The sequence below is a fragment of the Colletotrichum paranaense genome (assembly GCF_030867605.1).
Source record: "Colletotrichum paranaense strain IMI 384185 chromosome Unknown Scaffold_9.1, whole genome shotgun sequence".
NCBI lineage: Eukaryota > Fungi > Ascomycota > Sordariomycetes > Glomerellales > Glomerellaceae > Colletotrichum > Colletotrichum paranaense.
In genome coordinates this window covers 738,149-755,286 of record NW_026848967.1, presented here as the reverse complement: position 1 = coordinate 755,286, position 17,138 = coordinate 738,149, and the positions used below count along the sequence as shown (strand labels likewise).

The 17,138-nt window shown below is 53.2% G+C and overlaps 6 protein-coding genes across 6 annotated transcripts; 3 read left to right on the top strand and 3 right to left on the bottom strand.

The window, feature by feature from the left end:
- Positions 1–368, top strand: CPAR01_11001 (uncharacterized protein; the record flags this gene model as incomplete). The annotated part of the gene is made up of 2 exons (XM_060495260.1): positions 1–124; positions 196–368. 2 exons carry the CDS (start codon positions 1–3, stop codon positions 366–368), a joined length of 297 nt encoding a protein of 98 aa, XP_060345608.1.
- Positions 369–1,639: 1,271 nt separating this feature from the next.
- CPAR01_11000 (uncharacterized protein) lies at positions 1,640–1,963 on the top strand (the record flags this gene model as incomplete). Its single annotated transcript, XM_060495259.1, has 1 exon — positions 1,640–1,963. One exon carries the CDS (start codon positions 1,640–1,642, stop codon positions 1,961–1,963), a length of 324 nt encoding a protein of 107 aa, XP_060345607.1.
- A 2,979-nt stretch (positions 1,964–4,942) lies between these two features.
- Positions 4,943–6,076, bottom strand: CPAR01_10999 (MOSC domain-containing protein; the record flags this gene model as incomplete). Its single annotated transcript, XM_060495258.1, has 1 exon — positions 4,943–6,076. One exon carries the CDS (start codon positions 6,074–6,076, stop codon positions 4,943–4,945), a length of 1,134 nt encoding a protein of 377 aa, XP_060345606.1.
- A 4,758-nt stretch (positions 6,077–10,834) lies between these two features.
- CPAR01_10998 (uncharacterized protein) lies at positions 10,835–11,795 on the bottom strand (the record flags this gene model as incomplete). Its single annotated transcript, XM_060495257.1, has 2 exons — positions 10,835–11,704; positions 11,763–11,795. 2 exons carry the CDS (start codon positions 11,793–11,795, stop codon positions 10,835–10,837), a joined length of 903 nt encoding a protein of 300 aa, XP_060345605.1.
- Positions 11,796–12,479: 684 nt separating this feature from the next.
- On the top strand, positions 12,480–14,850 carry CPAR01_10997 (fungal specific transcription factor domain-containing protein; the record flags this gene model as incomplete). The annotated part of the gene is made up of 4 exons (XM_060495256.1): positions 12,480–12,568; positions 12,622–14,250; positions 14,304–14,577; positions 14,650–14,850. The coding sequence occupies 4 exons, from the start codon at positions 12,480–12,482 to the stop codon at positions 14,848–14,850; spliced, it is 2,193 nt and encodes a 730-aa protein (XP_060345604.1).
- Positions 14,851–14,905: 55 nt separating this feature from the next.
- On the bottom strand, positions 14,906–17,138 carry CPAR01_10996 (lysophosphoplipase A; the record flags this gene model as incomplete). Its single annotated transcript, XM_060495255.1, has 3 exons — positions 14,906–16,532; positions 16,611–16,954; positions 16,995–17,138. The coding sequence occupies 3 exons, from the start codon at positions 17,136–17,138 to the stop codon at positions 14,906–14,908; spliced, it is 2,115 nt and encodes a 704-aa protein (XP_060345603.1).

Genomic DNA, 17,138 nt, shown 5'->3' with positions numbered 1-17,138 from the left:
ATGGCCGTCGCGGGCCCCTGCGCCCACTCGTTCAAAATGATCAAGTCAGACAGCACTTTGATCCAATGGACCTGCAACCTATGCCATTCTGGACCCCACTGGAGTATCTTTGAGTGCCGGTATTGCAAGCTACACACCTGCCGGCCCTGCACTCAAAGCGCCTGAGGTGCAGCGTTTGTCGGCACCGTTACTGAGCACCCCAAACGACCGACTGCGGGAAAGATGGTGCTCACCGTGAGGGGACGCAAGATGGAGGCATGCCGGCAACGTGGGGGGTTGGCATTGGATGCACTCGAGGTATGTTCACAAAGACACACTGCTGCTCACCTCGAGCAAGTCACCTCGTTCGAAATTCAGCTACATGTTAGTTGCTTCTGATGACGCAAACTCCCTTCCGTCACCACCCAGACACAAATGTCTCGCCCTATCCGATCCCCGATCTCATTGCCCTCTCTTGTTTCATTACCTACGAGGTTTCCAGATGGAAATACCCGTCGGTGGACAATGCGGCACGGCAGTTGCAAACTGTGTCATCTTGCAATTGATGGATGTCACCTACTAACACAAGCCTAGGGCCCCCTTTTGAGACCTTCAGACGCTGCAGGACTATATTGGTTCATCCCGACAGCGATGCACCACCAAACACGCAATACCACGCGCATGAGCTTGAGAAATGCCCTGGCGATCGATGACAGTCAGGATTTTTTCGGATCGGACAACATCGGATACCTCTTCGCGGGGTTCTCCCCCTTTGATTCCTTCACTTTTGGCGGCGGCCGTCGACACGAAAAAAGCCATGCAACTCTTTCCGTTTTCGATTTTTGAGTTTTTTCAATCATTCTGTTTGCAACCCTCCCCGGACGTTTTGAAGGCACGTCGATTACACCACCCAGACAGGACCAGGTCCGCCCCCCCTGCCGTCGCGGCAGGGTCCTCGGTCTTAACTCTGGTTTAGCTCAGTGGTGCCGAATTTCGGTGCTGCATGGCGCACGTGGGACCCTCTGGCTCAGGCACCTCTGCAGCTGGCTGCAGCTTAACGGTCCCGGCGGGGAGCGTATCCCGTCCACAGGGGGGTCACGCCCTAGCGCCTGTGTCAACAGCTGAGCCCCTGTGCGATGATGCCCTCGAGTTTCCGTACCTGGCTGAAGACGGGAATGATGCGACGGCACCTTTCCCGGTCACAATCTGGAACCATCAGGCACTGAGCCTAAATCGGCAGGGAGGAATCATCCATCCACAGCTCGTTCGCTCGCCGACGCTCCGGCCGGTTAGCTCCTTGATTCGACCGCAAGAAGAGGCGCCCATCGCCCGTCTCCATTTCATTTCACGCTTTTGATCAATACGTAACGGAGTTTTTCGGCCGCGCAATGCCCAATACCCCTTTTCTACGGCAAACAACGACCTGGTTATTTCCTTTTCTCTCTTCCTTTGGGCAAAACGCCAAAGTTGGCGGGGCAGGAGCAAGTAAGGCGAGGGGGCGAGCGAGGGAGCACGACAAATGTTGGTAGTGGTACTAGCGAGAAGGAACGGTTTCTTTCTCTAACAATAGATTTCGGGTCTTTTGGGAATGGTTCACGGAGCATGGCAAACAGAAGAAAAAATATGGGCTTAGATCACGTCACAACAGCACGCAAGGCTGATGGACTGGAACGGCGGTTATTTGTCAATTTCGAGTTTTCTTTCTTTTTACCTCCTGACGCAGAATACTTCTATTTCCTCACGCTACGCTCTTGCCTTTTGGTCAGTTATCATGCTGAGTATTGTTCAAGGAGTCTCTGCACCACATCGAACCCCTTGCGCTTCGGTTTCGCGTATAACTATGATGCTGCCAGGTCAGAACGGTATCGCGTCCGGTTGGTCAAGCGAATCTATAGGTAGCGCTTGTCCGGGTCTGAAGAACCGTGGAACTTCTACGTGTGCCATGATGCAGGAAAGACCAAGAAGGTGCCAAGCACTAATATAAAAGAACCAAAACCCTAATGTATGTCTAGCCATGATACCATGGTTGCTGCGCCCGCCCTTGTGTCATTCAGAATCTGCCATGTCATGTCACCTGTGACTCTGAGTCTGGGGGACGTTGGACACCTTTCGGTATGTGGGCGGGATACCTTTTTTGGTTTGAAAGAGACGTACGTCGTTCGGATGCCGATGAAGCGCTCACTCGGTGTCACCCATGGCCCGAGGATGCCGGTCACCGGTGAAGAACCATATGGCGCGATGCGTGTGTAACCATCCCGCCTCGTCTCGACTCGAATTTTCCTTGATCTTTCTTCAACGGGAAGAAGTCGGTGAAGAGACATTTGTGCGTCACGATTCAGAGATGTGGTTTTATCCAAGTCTGGGATTCAAGGCTGTATTTTTTTTGTGTTTAGGTTACACAAATGGTAGATCCGGGGATTTTTTTTTTTTTTTTTTTTGTGGTTGTACAAGATGATGTTGTTCGGGTAGAGCATGGCACGACCCCGGCATGGCATTGACATACATACATACATACATACATACATACATACATACATGCGTACAGGCACACATGGCATGGTATGACACTGGCACTGACGCCTTGTACGACTGCATTTGACAGGAAAGGGCCGGCCGGTTGCCTGCATCACATATTCCTCCGAAGTGTTTCTCGGTGAAGTCTGTCGTGTCGTTTTTGTTGGTCTTCCAAGAACGGCCCTCATTTCCCCCTCATCTCTTCTCGTTATCATTGTCTTGAATTTCGCAACAGGCGAAGGTTTACGCGAAGGCTTGCGGTGGGAAAATCCTTTTCGGTGCAACTAGGCAGTCGGGGTCAAATGTGCCCCAGGAAAACTCACAAGACGAGTAGTGCTGCAGTTGCGTGACAAGGCAGAGTGAGAGTAAGAGTGGTGGTCGTCGTTCAGACTAAGGTGGACTAGACCAGACTAGACCATGGAGTAACCTTGGCTGATTTACACCGACGAATTCGACGACGGGCGTGTGTGATGGGATTGGGCGAGTTATTGTGATGGGTGGCTTGTGATGATGATTGGTCGAGGAACATGTAAGTAGGCGCTTTTTTGTGACGACGTATGATGGTGTAGTAAGAAAGGTAAATGAGGCTCTGGCGCGGGATGGATGGGTTCGCGAGACTAGATGTGTCGATCGTTCTCGGTGAAGATTACTATTGTTGTTTATGCCCTTTTTTTTGCTTTTCCATAAACCTGATGTTCCGAGTAGTGCTGCGCCAGGCTTTTTTTCTCCAGCCGAGATGCAAATAAGATGCGGCAATGGAAGGTATGACGAGATGGTGATGAACTTTGAGAGCTCATGGGCTGGGCAAATATGCGGTAGATACCCAACTCAAACATGTACCTAGGAGAGCGGGCAGAAAAAGGACCATGAAATGATCGACCGAGTGAGTTTCGACCGGCATGGGGATGGGTGCGGATAGATACCTTACCTGCACATCACACACACACACACACACACACACACACACACACACACACACACAATCGCTGCGAAGATCGGGGGAATTATCTTAGCTGTCCCCCTCCTTAAGCTTTAACCCTTTCCCGCCAGCCTCCGCTCCCCCGCCCCCCCCCCCCCCATCATCTTTCTGTCTGCCCTTCCAATGTTATGTACTTTCTTGAACGGTTGAGGAATTCCCATCGCGCCGGCGCCCGCGCGGCACACATTATCAAACGGGAGGACCGGGGAACAAGGGGGCCAGGTTACGCGCGGGGCTGGCTGGCTGGCTGGCTGGGCCGTTGTTGCCCGCCTTGCCGGCCGGCAGGGCGTGGGACAGGTAGACAGTAAGGAATTAGGAAGGTTTGCTCTTGTTCTAGGGGGGGGAGGTTCGCGGGAAGCCTCGCCGAATCTCTCGATGTTTTTTTTTAGTATCGTTATGTTTATCCGCTGGATGCCAGTTCCAGCGAGATGCACCGCCATTCCCACACACACATCATCTTCCCCTTTTTGTGGTTTATTAATCAATTTGATCTGGGCATCTGGGGTATCAGAAGACGGAGCAAGCACCCTGGTGGGTATAAATTTGTGTGTTTTCCCCGCTTTATTTCTTCTCCCCAATCACCTATGGTACTTAACGCCGAAATGGGTGAGTGAGTGGCGCTTCTTCTCGGGTTACACAAAGGTAACGGGCATATGAAACTTGGGATTGGGATGGTGTCATTGGCAACTCCAGCCCATGAGAGAGAGGGAAGGACAGATAGATACCTACTCCGTAGATGAGGTATCTATCGGCAAGGCCTAGGGGGGAAATTGTGCTTTGACTTGAAGGCCTATTGTGCATGTGTTAAGGGCGGTGAGGCCCTTATCTCGATCCTCATCTCGATCCTCAAAAAGGGCTCTCTACCTTAGGCAATGGGAGAGCCGCGGTGTTTCCTAGTTGCGTTATCATTTTCGTGAGATCAGGAGATGATGACACGGATATTCTCACGATGCAGAGGGGGGTTCGGGATGAAAAGGTGGGTTTATGCCGGGAAAAGACGTGATGCGCGAGGGGTCAGATAGGTAACACGGCATTCTGCCCTTTTTTTTCCTTTTTACTTTCTGCTTCTGCTTCCCGCCTCTTGCCCCCGCCCGTCCACCTGGTATGATGCCGTATGTAGCGACAACCTCACATGTGATAGTCCCCCCCCCCCCTCGTGTGCCCGGTTTCCTCTTCTTGGTTCGTGGTGCAGCCAACGGTGCGGCCAACGACTTGACTCCATCTAGAATGCTACCTATTTTCCGCGGTATTTTTTCTTTTCCTTCTCTTCCCCCTATTGGACATGTGGGAATCGTGAGAAATGACATGTGTTATGGCCGTCTTGTGAAGAAAGTTACCTATTCTAGTCTAGAGCAGGAAAAGTGGGAAACCAAAAAGATGGCTGCCCAAGTGGGGAGGGGAGAATGATGTGGATGGGAAGTGGGCTGCAACCACGAACATCAGGAAATCTGATCTGCGGATATGGGCCCTTTATGCAACGGCAACGGTCTTCTTTGCGGCGGGAGCCGGTATGTCCCAGTCAAAGACTGTCCTCTCGGCGTTGCGTCGGGTGACGACGACTTGGTCGCCCACGCGGATTTGGACAGTTCCATCCCCGGCCAGGGACCCGTCTCCCACGGAAGGGACCTCGAGGAAGGCGTACCGGCCAAAGACGGGTGCGTATTTGTGACCCGGATCGACGCGGCGGTCCTTCATCAGTGTGTTGAGGAGCTTCCCCTCGGGTCCGGGGGCTGCGCGTCCGAGGGCGTAATCGACGTTAAGAGAGGTGCAGCGACCGCAGTTGGCCGTTAGGAGGAGCTTGGCGTTGGAGGAGGCAGGGAGGGACAGCTCCGCCCAAAAGTCCTCGGCGAAGGGTGCCTCGGAGGAATCTTCTACGACAATGTTGGGGCGCATCTTGGGCATGATGGTGGATGGGGCATCCGGGTTCTGAAAGGAGGTCAGGGATGGGTAAGTTAGGGAGGAATCTGATGTGATGAGGTAAGGGGCGCAGTCGGTGAAGGTGAGCCAGGCTTGTTCATCATCTTCAGACTTGGACAGAGACGAGAGGGAGGGGAGATACGATGTGATGGATGAGAATAGAGAGGACGACTGCTGCTGCTGTTGTTGCTGCTTGGAGGATGACCCTGGGGCGAGGGTGCCGAGGACACGGCGGCGTCCGGAGCCGATGTGGACCAGGATGGTGGGGAAGCCGAAGCAAGCGGAGAAGAAGGCGTCGTATGGCTCCCCCATGCGGAGTGCCTCGGCGGGACTTCCGTGAAGGTCGACTGAAATGGGTTCCAGAGACGATGTATCCGGGACGAGAGGCACCGAAAGCGTCGTATCCTGGAGGAGGTGGTGGTCGATAAGAGGCGGGGTTGGAATGTTGTACTTTACGAGAATCTCTTCGCCGCCGTCCTTGTCGGGAGAGCCGACGATCTCCTGGGAGAAGAGAGCGCATTGGGGGAAGGTGGAGAGTTGCATCTTGCGGAGGGTCGAGTCCGGATTGACTTTGAACAGCATGTAGGTCCTGTCGTGGAGGATGCCTTGCGGGGTGAGGGTTGCCTCGGTAAGGTGGATTGGGCGGAGAGCCTTAATGGGGTAGACGTTGAGTGCTTTGATCTTCATTTTGGTGATAGATGACTGTGTGACGCTACGATGTCTGAATGTGGTGGTGATGGATGGATTCAGTTGCAGCTGGAGGTGATGATTTTCTCCCTCTCTTTCGACACGCACGGGATTAAGTCGGTGTGACGTTGTGAAGGGATGAAGTTGATTTGGAGTTGGTTGAGAGTTTGGGTAGATCGCACGTCAGTCGGAGCTTTTTTGGGGTAAGAGGAAGGGGTAAAGGTTAATCTAATTATTCAGGTCTAGCTACGCACAAACGGAGCAAGGATGATCCTTCCCAAGGGAGAAAACAGCACATGGAACGCAGGAAAGGGAGGGCTGATGGAAGGATGCACCCACGTATCCGTAGAGTAGGAAGCCGCACCGGCCGATATCGTAGCAGTCTGGCAAAAGGTTAACTTGCCTGGGGTCATGAATGGTAAGCAGAAAAAGTAAATAAAAAAGAAGGGGCATATTCTGCCCGGGGAGAAATTTCGGTAAAAATACGCGATATCTGATTTGGGTTGGGCATTCTTTCTCTTTTCGGTCATTCATTTTTTTGGGGAATCGGTTTGCGCAATGTTTCGTTTTGAAGTGGTTGCTTGCTTAGGGGTATTGATGCCGTCGGGGATAACGTCGGACGTTCCGAAAACGGTTGGGTGAGAATGAGATAAGCGTGATAGCAGAGATAGCGGGGACGGGGTACTGTTGACGGAGCCAGCGCCGGTGCCTCTGGACATCGGGACTGCATCCGAAGGTTCCCCACGCCGAAGAGGGTCCCCGACTGCGGAAGGGCTGAGTGATCCGGCGCATTTCATTTACTCCTCTTCTTGGGCCGTAAGGATAGCCCTACTCAGACTGATGAAATCGCGTGCTGGCACCTTTGATAAGATAGGACAAACACCTAAATGGTGAGCCGCGACGGGTTTGTTGATGATACAGGGGACCTGGAGAAATGCGGAAAGGCAGCCCAAACAGGCGGGAGCAGAGTGTGATTAGACAGAAACACAGCGGGATTCTGCCCGCTCCATCTCAATTAGGGATGTGATGACAGGCAGTGGCAGGTCCTGAGAGGAAAGAGCAGGGTAGAACTCATTCCCAACAGTTGCGATGCTCCTGCAAGCTGCAAGGCCGATGATGCAGGTCGGGCGGGATTCTGACTCGGAAGGGGCAAAGAGCGACGTCGACAAAATCAACCACTGAGCCCCGGGTGGGTCCCCCGCTTGTTCCGCACCATCTTATCCGGCTGTCGCTTACCGTTTGGCGTGTCCCGAGATCCACCGGACCCGAAGCACGGGGATACCTACGGGGCTCTTCCGAGAATGGCAACCGGGGCGTCACTCATTGGCTAAGCTTCTCCAGGCTTAGTCTGGGCACGGCGGGCGTGGTGGTGGTGTGTCGCTGCCCAAAGCTGGATACCATGTTAATTGTTTCCGAATTCCGCGGAATAAGTGAAGCACATTCTCGCTGCCCAAAACTCCACCGCCATTTGATAGGTTCGCGTTACTTTGCTCCCTTTCATTTACAAATTTGTTAGTATCATGATCCCTAACTCTTTGCCTCCTGACTAGTGAAGAGATTACCCAGAATGGCAACCAAATGACACGACTCATGTTTTTTTCAAACGGCCATGAAATTTCCCGCGGGAACGCTAAAATGGGGACCCGTCTACTAGCTTAGCTCCGGGGGAGCTTCCTCTGCCACGCTTTGCTTTTCTGCAACTTTGCTCGCATGGGGGATCGCCGACCATGAGCTGCAAGAAAGAAAAGGGGTGCCACCAAAACGCCCGTTAGCGGGGGCTGTCAAACTTGCTTCTGAACTTGTTCTAGGCCTTTTCTTGACATTGAATGGCGGGCCGACCGCCCCTCCCCTCCCTCCCCCCTCGGTTGGATACCCAGCAAAAAAGGAAGAAAGAGAAAAGAAAGAAGCGGGCGCTCAATTGTCCGTGATGTGGGAGATATGATGCAGCCATGCTTGATTGGCCCATTCTCGCAATACGCCCCGGCCGGCATGGACATGTCTAGATGGGATTTCAAGAAACCCCATTTGCCTCGGCGTCGCCTCGGCGCCTCGGCGACATCAGCGAGATGGGGGATGAGGAAAGATGGTGAAGCGAGGCGGGGGTATCAACACCGCAACGGGGAGGAGGAAAGGCTTCCCGGAGACTACGGTACACTACTACACGCACTTGCTCGCGTGCTCGTGCGTGAGAACACTTACCCGGAGCCAACGGCGCACTGCCGATGATAACCATTTGCCATGCTGCTTATGTCTGGAGCTCATCAACGATCAACGGCCAACGGTCATCGGTCATCGGTCAAGGGGTAGTCGTTGATGGTGGTTATCTGTCCAACCTTTTCGGGCAATACTTACGCACGGAGTGGGAGCACTTGCGGGAGCCGAAAAGTCGATGACGCCGACAACAGCAACATCGGTCAGCGGACCGATCCGAAAGGGGGACGCCTCCGTGACTTGATGCTCAAACGTCTAGGTAGGATCACCTTGGCACTGGGTGATGCTGCAAGCGTGATTGGGTTGTTGGACTGTTTTGTCCTCCTTCGAGGAGCACTGGCGTACACGACGGCTTGATCTTGTGATCAACGCGATAATTATCGGCTTCATCCTCGATGATTTAGGCAGATGGAGTTGGGGGAAAGGGGGTGAGACGGAAGCAACCCCCGTGGGAAGAGCTTGCGAAGCTGCGTCCACGAACCACGGCAACAGGTTCAACAAGGAGAAAGTATCCGTACTTTCTCTTATGGTATGCTTAGATTGATCCCCACGAGGACCCTGAGATATAGTTCCCTATGATCAGATATTTGGCTGCCCGCCAGTATTTGGCCAAATACCCATCAACAGGTCAGATGCTCCGCCCTGTGCAAATTCCAACGAGGCCAGCTCCATTGTCACAGTGGACCAAAAGGCTTCTCGGCTGCCTCTCGCTCTTGTCCGATCGGCCGATAAATCGACAACTGACATGGAGCCTTCTGGGACCCATCTGCTGTTGCCGTGGTCTCGATAGCCGTTTCGTGTGGCGAATGGGCCCTGGGGATTAATCGTATTCACCTAGGGGCTGTAGATGGATCATAGTCCAAAAACGCTAAGGACACACTGGCATATACGAAAACTCTCCCGGCAAACCGGCGTATAAGAAAACGTATAGAGATCACGAAACTCAAACTAACTCAAGATTATGGCCTGATGTCTTGATGTTTGATAATGGCAGCTTCAGCATGGCAGTACAAAGATGGCTAAGATATGGTACTACCGTGAACCCAACCCCCTTTCCCCAAACATAACCTCACTCTCCCATGCTGGCCTTCTAACGGCCATGCAGTTCGGCTATCCCATGGCTGACGAGGGCCCTTGTCCAGCGGCAGCCAGCGGATTGATTTCAGAGACCATTCCAGGCTTCCAGCCAACGTGATCCTTCAAGGTACTAGCACGCCAACACCACCCCCCCTACAAGAAGCCGTTTTGACTGCCCAGTGCTCTCACACCATCCCTACATCCCCACCACAAACCCCTCCCTCCTTGCCCTTCCTCCCCTGGGTCTCATGTTGCGATGCTCAGCGGCAACCAGCTGGGCCTGTCTGCCGGGCGTCCCGGGCTGGCTGCAGGATCGAAAGGGGGGTTGCCCCCTTGCCAAGATTCGCGCGCTTGTGGAGTGTGGACACTGAAGAGAGCGCCATCCTGCGGGAAGTTGGAACACTGCATAATCTTTGGGGCTGCCCGGGGGATGTATTGCCAAGAATCGACGGCGCGGGCTTGGAAGCAATCCTGGATGTGATGATGTGAAATGAGGGCGCCTGCAATGAGGAGGGAAGCGGATGATATCAGATGTCAAACCTGGTCCATTTCATCCTTATCATCTAGACCACTATGGGGTTTTGCACATTTGGATGGAACAGGCTTTTGATTGTCACTGCAGCATCCGATTTGCATCTCATGCTGGAGTAGTGGTCCAGATCATAATGGCCCCGGGATACATGCGGGCGCATCTGTGACATGTAGATACTCTGGTGTTTGTATACTGGATGTATCTTTCTTTCGCGATGGAGTAGATGTCGTTCCACTGCATGGATTATCAATGTGGCCCACCGCCCATGGCAATGTAAACTGTAGCCTCTAAGAGTTTTCTCCTTTCTAGGGTTGTATTACGTCGTGTTTAATGTGAATATTTGCCACGGGGTGCTGTAGTTTTAAAAATGCACTAGGTGGATAGACGTAGAAATGGAAAGTTGTAGCTAACTAGAATATCTAGCAGTGTTGCACGAATCACTGTGGCGTGATTGATATACTATATTTGCTTCTTCAGTAGTTTGATAGGCCCATGGCCATTACTAGACTTGCAGACTAGTTGTGATGGTTTAGAGGCGTCAAAGTATAATTCTATCCGAGTCAATCGTTCGTTCTGTTGAGGCGATTGGAGTCACTGCATTCCAACGCTCGTTTATGCATGTTCGCTTGACGATGTCGCTCATTGGACATTTCTTGAAGCGTAGCAAGATATTGCACATAGGAGGCCAACCCACAATTGTTTTCTTCATGCTTAGCACCGCAAGAAATGCATCCTCGCAACGGAACGGCTGTCACATATATGTCTGTTCCTCATTTCTCTAGGCACACACAACGACGCCACAGCTGCCTGAACAAAGTCTATTCTCAACTATCAAAAATGGTTGCACATGTAGTTCATCCTCTACTTATCATAGCCTTGTTACAAGTAAGCCTTACTATTCATTCCCGACTGTGTAGACTGTAGAGATGCAAAATAGTCTAGGAACTGTACACCGCCGCGAACTTAGCCTCTAGATCCTTCTCGGTCAGAATCGGGAGGCCCACGAGCTCGTTATCGAGCTTGTCGTAAGAAGACTTGTATCGGCCGCTAAGTAGTGCAGCCTTGATTAAACCCAACATAGCGAACTCGTTGGTGGAGTCCTCCTGTGCGGCTTTCAGGTTCTTTTCCAGCTCAACTTCACCGTCAAGCTCAGTCTCCTTCCACTCGGTGCCGGGCGGCGAGTACTTCTTCGCGAGCGCAAGCAGCTGCGCCTGAGAGACCTCGAACTCTTGGATCTTCAGATTGCGGTTCTTGGTTGCCTCAGGGTTCTTCAAAGCGCCCGCGACCGCCTTGCCAATGCCGGCAAGACTGGTACTGGCGAAGCGGGCGTGGCCCCCGTTCGTCACGGCCGCCGTCTTGTTCGCGTAGTCAAAGGCGATGGGGAACTTGACGATGAGGTCGGTGAAGCCGCCGACGGAGAAGATTGTGTGCTCGATCTCGCCGACCTTCTCCTTCAGGTAGTTCTGCGTGTCGGTGAAGGGCTTCATCATGACGGTAAGCTCGGCTGCTGCCTTGGGGTCGGTGGTGAAGGAGCCCCAGTCGGAAGGGATGTAGCGCTTGACGCCAGCCTTGATAGCGCCGTCAATGACAGTTCTCTGGATGAAGAGGCCGCCCTTGCTAAGGGTTGAGACGATGACATCCTGCCCCTTGACGGCCGTGGCGATGGTGTCAACTGTGGAGTAGTCGATCGTCTTGAAGTGCACCCCAGCAGGGAGGTCTCCTGAGGCAGACTCGGCGCGGCCGAATACTGTAACATTGAAGCCAGCGTTGGCAAGTTCAGTGGTGATTGCGCTTCCCAAGAGCCCTTTCTGTAGACCTCTTAGTATCTCGGGTGCTCTGGCTTCTGAGGCTGGGATGTGGACTTACGCCAAGGAGAGCAACGTTCTTGAAAGAGCTCATTTTTGTGATTTGTAGGGGATGATCTAACAAGCGTTCTAGATATGATGTGCTGAAAAGATTGTTGTCGTCTGCTATCGTTGTGTATTGATCGCTTGTGTGTTCGTCGCGACCCTCATGTCCTCTTATACGTACAATAACATACTCTCCTCTTCAACTTTCCGTCTGTGCGATTTAGACTAAAAGTCCGACGGTATAACGATACGACTCCGCCATTGTTACTCTGGGTCGGGTTTACGATGCTTCTGCCGACCCATTTAGCAATGACTCGGAACTTTGGACATCGAAGGTGCAGAATCGAAGAAGGATGAGATGGCGTAATTGTGGAGGAAGCACCTTTGTCCAGAGCTTCCGTCGACTCGGCGGATGTAATTGTGTCTCCGATTTGATGATAGTCTTGGGCCGCTCTGAACGCTGATTTGCGGAAAGCTGGGGTAAGCTAGTCGAGAAAGGCTATAGCGGGGGATACTAATCATGCCAGAAACATCCGCAGTTGTATCCGCTATCTCTCCCGACTACTACAAAGGGCGGAAGCTTAATAATATCCGCCCACTTATACATCCCCCGACTACCCACGACAACTCCCGCATGAAGCACAATGTTTGCCCATCTTTCAAGCGGAATCAAACAACAGCTCCTTGCTCTGTTCAAAGTACTTCCGTAGGGTGAAGAGACCACCTAGCAAACATGGCCGATGTCGCTGAGGCCACCAGTACCGTCGAGAGCAATGCGGAGGAAGTCACCAAGAAGCGGATCTATAGTGTAAGCAACTCCGCGTCCGTACCATCCAGTCGGAATCGATATGAACTTACTTAATTACAATCCATAGGCATGTGCCCACTGCAAATCACGCAAAAGACGCTGCGACGGACAAGAACCGGCCTGTGGACTCTGCACTAGATCGGGCGTACCTTGCGTATACACTGAGCGCAGGAAGAGAGGCCCGGGGCGGAAGTCAGTGCCAAGTGCGGGTCACTCCGTCGACAATTGCTGACGTTCTACCCAGGAACAAAGTTGAATCCGAGCCAGGAGGAAAGCGACTGAGTGCCGAGGCGCCCGATGTGGCTGAAATTGGTACTCTCGGTGGCCAGTTGTCTTTGGAGGATCCAAGAGGGCAATCCCAAGGGCTCGTCGATACTACACTTTCTCAGCTTGCCGAACGGCGCATAAAGGTACCAAAAAGTCTGGCGCAAAGAATCCAGGGTCATGCCGTAGAGCAACAGCAGCGTGATCCGGCCGATCCTGGGCCCAGCCGGCGCGAAAGGATGCCACCCTATGCTCTCCCTTTCCTTCCCAAAGATCTGTTCGGGCGGACTTCCGTGCTAGAAGGACTGCGTAATGCTCGAAATCAGATTGAGGCAACTGTAGACCGGAGGCCTTTCAGCCGAACCACATTTGCACGCTTCCCGCCCCAAGACTACATTTTGGATTTGGAGGTCACCGTCATGGAGGAAGTGCAGCTCTTCTGTCCCGCCATGACGAGAGAGACATTCTTAGGGCATACTGACAAACAGTACGGGGTTCACGCCGACCAAAACGACTGTGATACTTCAGCCAGGCGCGCGATTGCAAATGCCATGTTCGGGGCCGCCATGCGGTGGAGGACCGCGAACGACTCCTTTGAGCGTTTTGGCGGCTTGAGTTGGGGATACTACAAGAACGCATACGCCATCGTCCCTGAACTCCTTCTGCAGGGGACAAACGTGTTGGCCTGCGAGGCCTTGCTGGCTATAGCCACGTTCTCGTTGCAGACGGCCGATGCGCGCACGACGGCTCAGCTGGCTTCTGCGGCGGCCCGAACCGCGCAGATTATCGGGTTGCACAAGAGGGAAACTTATGCCAACCTTGATGCCATCGAGTCGGCGCGACGTAGGCGGGTATTTTGGGCAACACATATACTCAACACGGACATGATGGCAAAGTATGGTCTATCTCACCCCTTTGCTCATGACGATGTCACCGTTGAGCTTCCAGATAAGGATGCGACCGTTTTTGATGGCATCTCGCACTCGCCGTGCCTCCTTAATAGCATGGCACAACTATCAAGGACCCAAGTCACACTCCATGGAAAGTTCTCTCCACACAATCTCCAGCTGCAGTCAGGTACGGAACATCACATGATGATGATACTGTCCAATTGTGAGCTGGAAGAGTGGAAGTGCTCGCTCCCGCAAGAATCGAGGCCGGACCCCTCTACCCCCTCGACGACGGGAGCGGTGGACATGCACACCGCCCTGTTGCATTTTATCTATTTTAGCACTCTGATTAAGACTAACATCAACCTGGCGCGACTTAAGAATGCGACGAGCGTGCAGCCATCATGCTCGCTGTACTCAGACTGGGTGAATAGGGGCGCCTTTCCCAGCATAGAGCAGTCACACTCCAAGTGTACGTCGGCGGCTCGGGCAATCATTGATCTTCTACGGGTGATGCCACCTCAACCTTATGTGAATATATGGTCAGTTTCAAATATTCTTGATTTTCTATATAGCTCACTAACACTTCTGATAGGGTTCTTCTCGGCTATCCCATCATGGCCAGCTTAATCCTCTTATGGTCAGCACTCGAGGAACCCACAGGATCAGAGGCCCATCTCAATATCAGGGTCTTGGGCCAATTTATTCAATTCCTAGCAGGATTGAAGGAAGAAGGATGTGATCTGAACAACGTGCTGGACGGCTGTTCCAAGATCTACAAAATTGCCAAATACGTCGTCCATACGCAGAGAGTCATGAGAGTGACGGCACCCTTAGAGGAAGACAATGATGTCAAGGAACAGCTTGAGGTGAGATCATATCGGACGCAGTCCTTTTCCTCTGTTTGGAAGTACGACCTTGATGACTCACACCACTAATAGGCTCTTCGCTTGAAGCTCTCTGGAGTAACGGACTGGATGCATCTTGCCCAGGGTCTACTGAGCAACATGCCTCTACTACGCACACAAGCAAGAGATATCTTTGCGGATGTACTTGGAATGGAGCAGACACATTCTGACTACGGGCCGTTTGCCCCTGAGCTGCTAATGCCACACAAACACAACGTCTTTTTTAGTTCTTGAAATGACTTATTATCTGTAAAAAAGAATTGTAGAAATGATACCCCATAATTCTAGCCTATAGCAATGCTATCAGAGCAACAAGAGAAGCCACAGTCACGGCAGTCGCCACTCGTGCAAGTTCGGCCGAACTCGATGCACCAGAGGGGCTCGTTGTGGCCGAAGCCGAGGGTGTGGATGAGGCACCACCACCGCCATTGCCTCCGGTCCCGGTGCCGCTGTTCCCGCCACTTCCTCCGCCGCTAGCACCACCCGTGGTCGTCTGACTGCTCCAGTATGTCTGATTCCACTCTGAAAATGACAGGCTCGAATTGAGTCTCAGCTTGGGATCGAGATCGTCCGCCGTGATGGTACGATTGGCAACCTGCCCGTTCCAACAATGGCGGCGGAAGCACTCCTGACACTGCTCCGGCAGGTCGACACCAGCCCTGATCAGACTTCCGCGGATCGTCGCGCAGGCGAGACAGGCGGGCCACGCTGCATCTACCGAACCGTTGCCGTAGGTTGCGAGGTTAAAGGCGTTGTCGACGGTGAGGTCGAACTCGTTGTCCGTGAAGGAGGACTTGAAGAAGGAAAAGTTGCTGTAGCCGGACCACGGCGAGTTGGGCAGGTAGAGCACCAGCGGCGTAGGCGGCGACGTGGCGGCGTCGCAGCCGAAGAAGGTGGGCTGCTTGGTCAGGTTCTGCGTCACCAGCGTCGCGACGTCGGGGATGCGCGGGAAGGGAATGTTGCCCTGGGTCGCCGACTGAGCCGTGTTGACGAGGTTGGTGCCGTTGACCCAGTTGTACTGCGCGTCTGAGGAGGCCTCGTAGACGATGACCAGGTCGACCTGGCGCTCGGGGATGATGAGGGGCCGGATGGGGTTCGTCTCCCCGCCGAGGCTGCCGTCAACGAGGAGGAGCTCGTCGATCCCTTGCATGGCGGGGTTGTAGTTCTCAAAGGGGTTCGGGTAGGTGGCCCACAGAGACTCGTTGAACGTCTGGTTGAAGGACTCGGCCGTCTGGTTGACGAGGATCACACGCCCGTCGTCTTCGAACTGAAGGGGAGGCACGATGACCGAGGTGTTTGGCGGGCCTGTATTGAGCGCTCGCTTGGCAAATATTGGAGTATCGTACCAGTCGTCGATGAACCACGCGTCAAAAGCGTCGGCTGTAGACCCCTGGATGAAGGTGAACTTGTCGAACCCCTGAACGCACTCACTGCTGTTCTGGGCCGTGCCATTGGACATGGAGGTTCCAAGGTACATTGTCGGCATGAAAGCCTGGATTCTTCCGCCTCGCCAACTTCCGAACTCAAAGGGCGTCACTTCGTAGGAAGTCAGATTGAATCCGTTGGTGTTGTTCCTTCCAGGCCACATGATGCCACCGATTGTGGGTGACTGTCCGGGGATGACCTCAGAGAGAGCTATGATGGGCATTGGGGCTTCGCCTGAAGAGAAGAAGGTTCCTGATTGGGCAAGATCAGAGTAGTTGCCATAAGTACGGTTCTCTGGGAGATAAGTTGCCCAGAACTGGCCAAAGGCGTCGGCGACGGAGACAGGAAGTCCTGTCTCTGCCTTTACGCCGACATTTTCAAAGATATCTGTCAGATAGGTGGTGATGTTGCCGTCCGGACCCAGGGTGTAATCGACAGTGAAGTTGATTTGTTTTCTTAGAGCACTTATGGATATGAAATCGTTGGCAGCTCTGCGTAACATGTAAGCACTCTACATTCGTTGGACAGGGGAAGACGCAGTCAGATAGAGAACAGTCGGCAGAACTTACAGTGTGCTCACGGTCAAGGCACCTCCACCACTTAGACCAGTGATATATGACAGAACCTGCGTCAAACCACCCGTGCGAGCAGCAACGGCAGCCGAGTTGCGGGCATCAAAAGCCTGCCATATCCCAAGACCTCCAACACCCGACTGAGTGCCTCCTCCGGAGACGGAGAGACCAACGACAGGATAGTTGGAGGTATTGAGACGCTGAATGTAGCCTTGGACATCGAATCCAGAAATATTCGCCAATGTGAGGTAAGAGCTGAGCGCGGGGATGACCTTTTCGCCGCGGCTTACCCTCCAAGATGATTCTGAGCGCGAGAGTCCCTTACAGAAGAAAGTCAACAGCTATGCTTAAAAGTTCATGGGGGGCAAAACCTCAAGTTACCTCTGAAGCTGACCGCACTGCCAAGCCTAAGGGACAGCTTGTGTAGACGGGCGCAAAGGGGTCGACGTCTCCTTGTCCCTGGGCGGAGGCTAGGCCGGCCAAGAGGAGGACGCCGCCAAGAGATTGGCGATTTATCACGGGCAT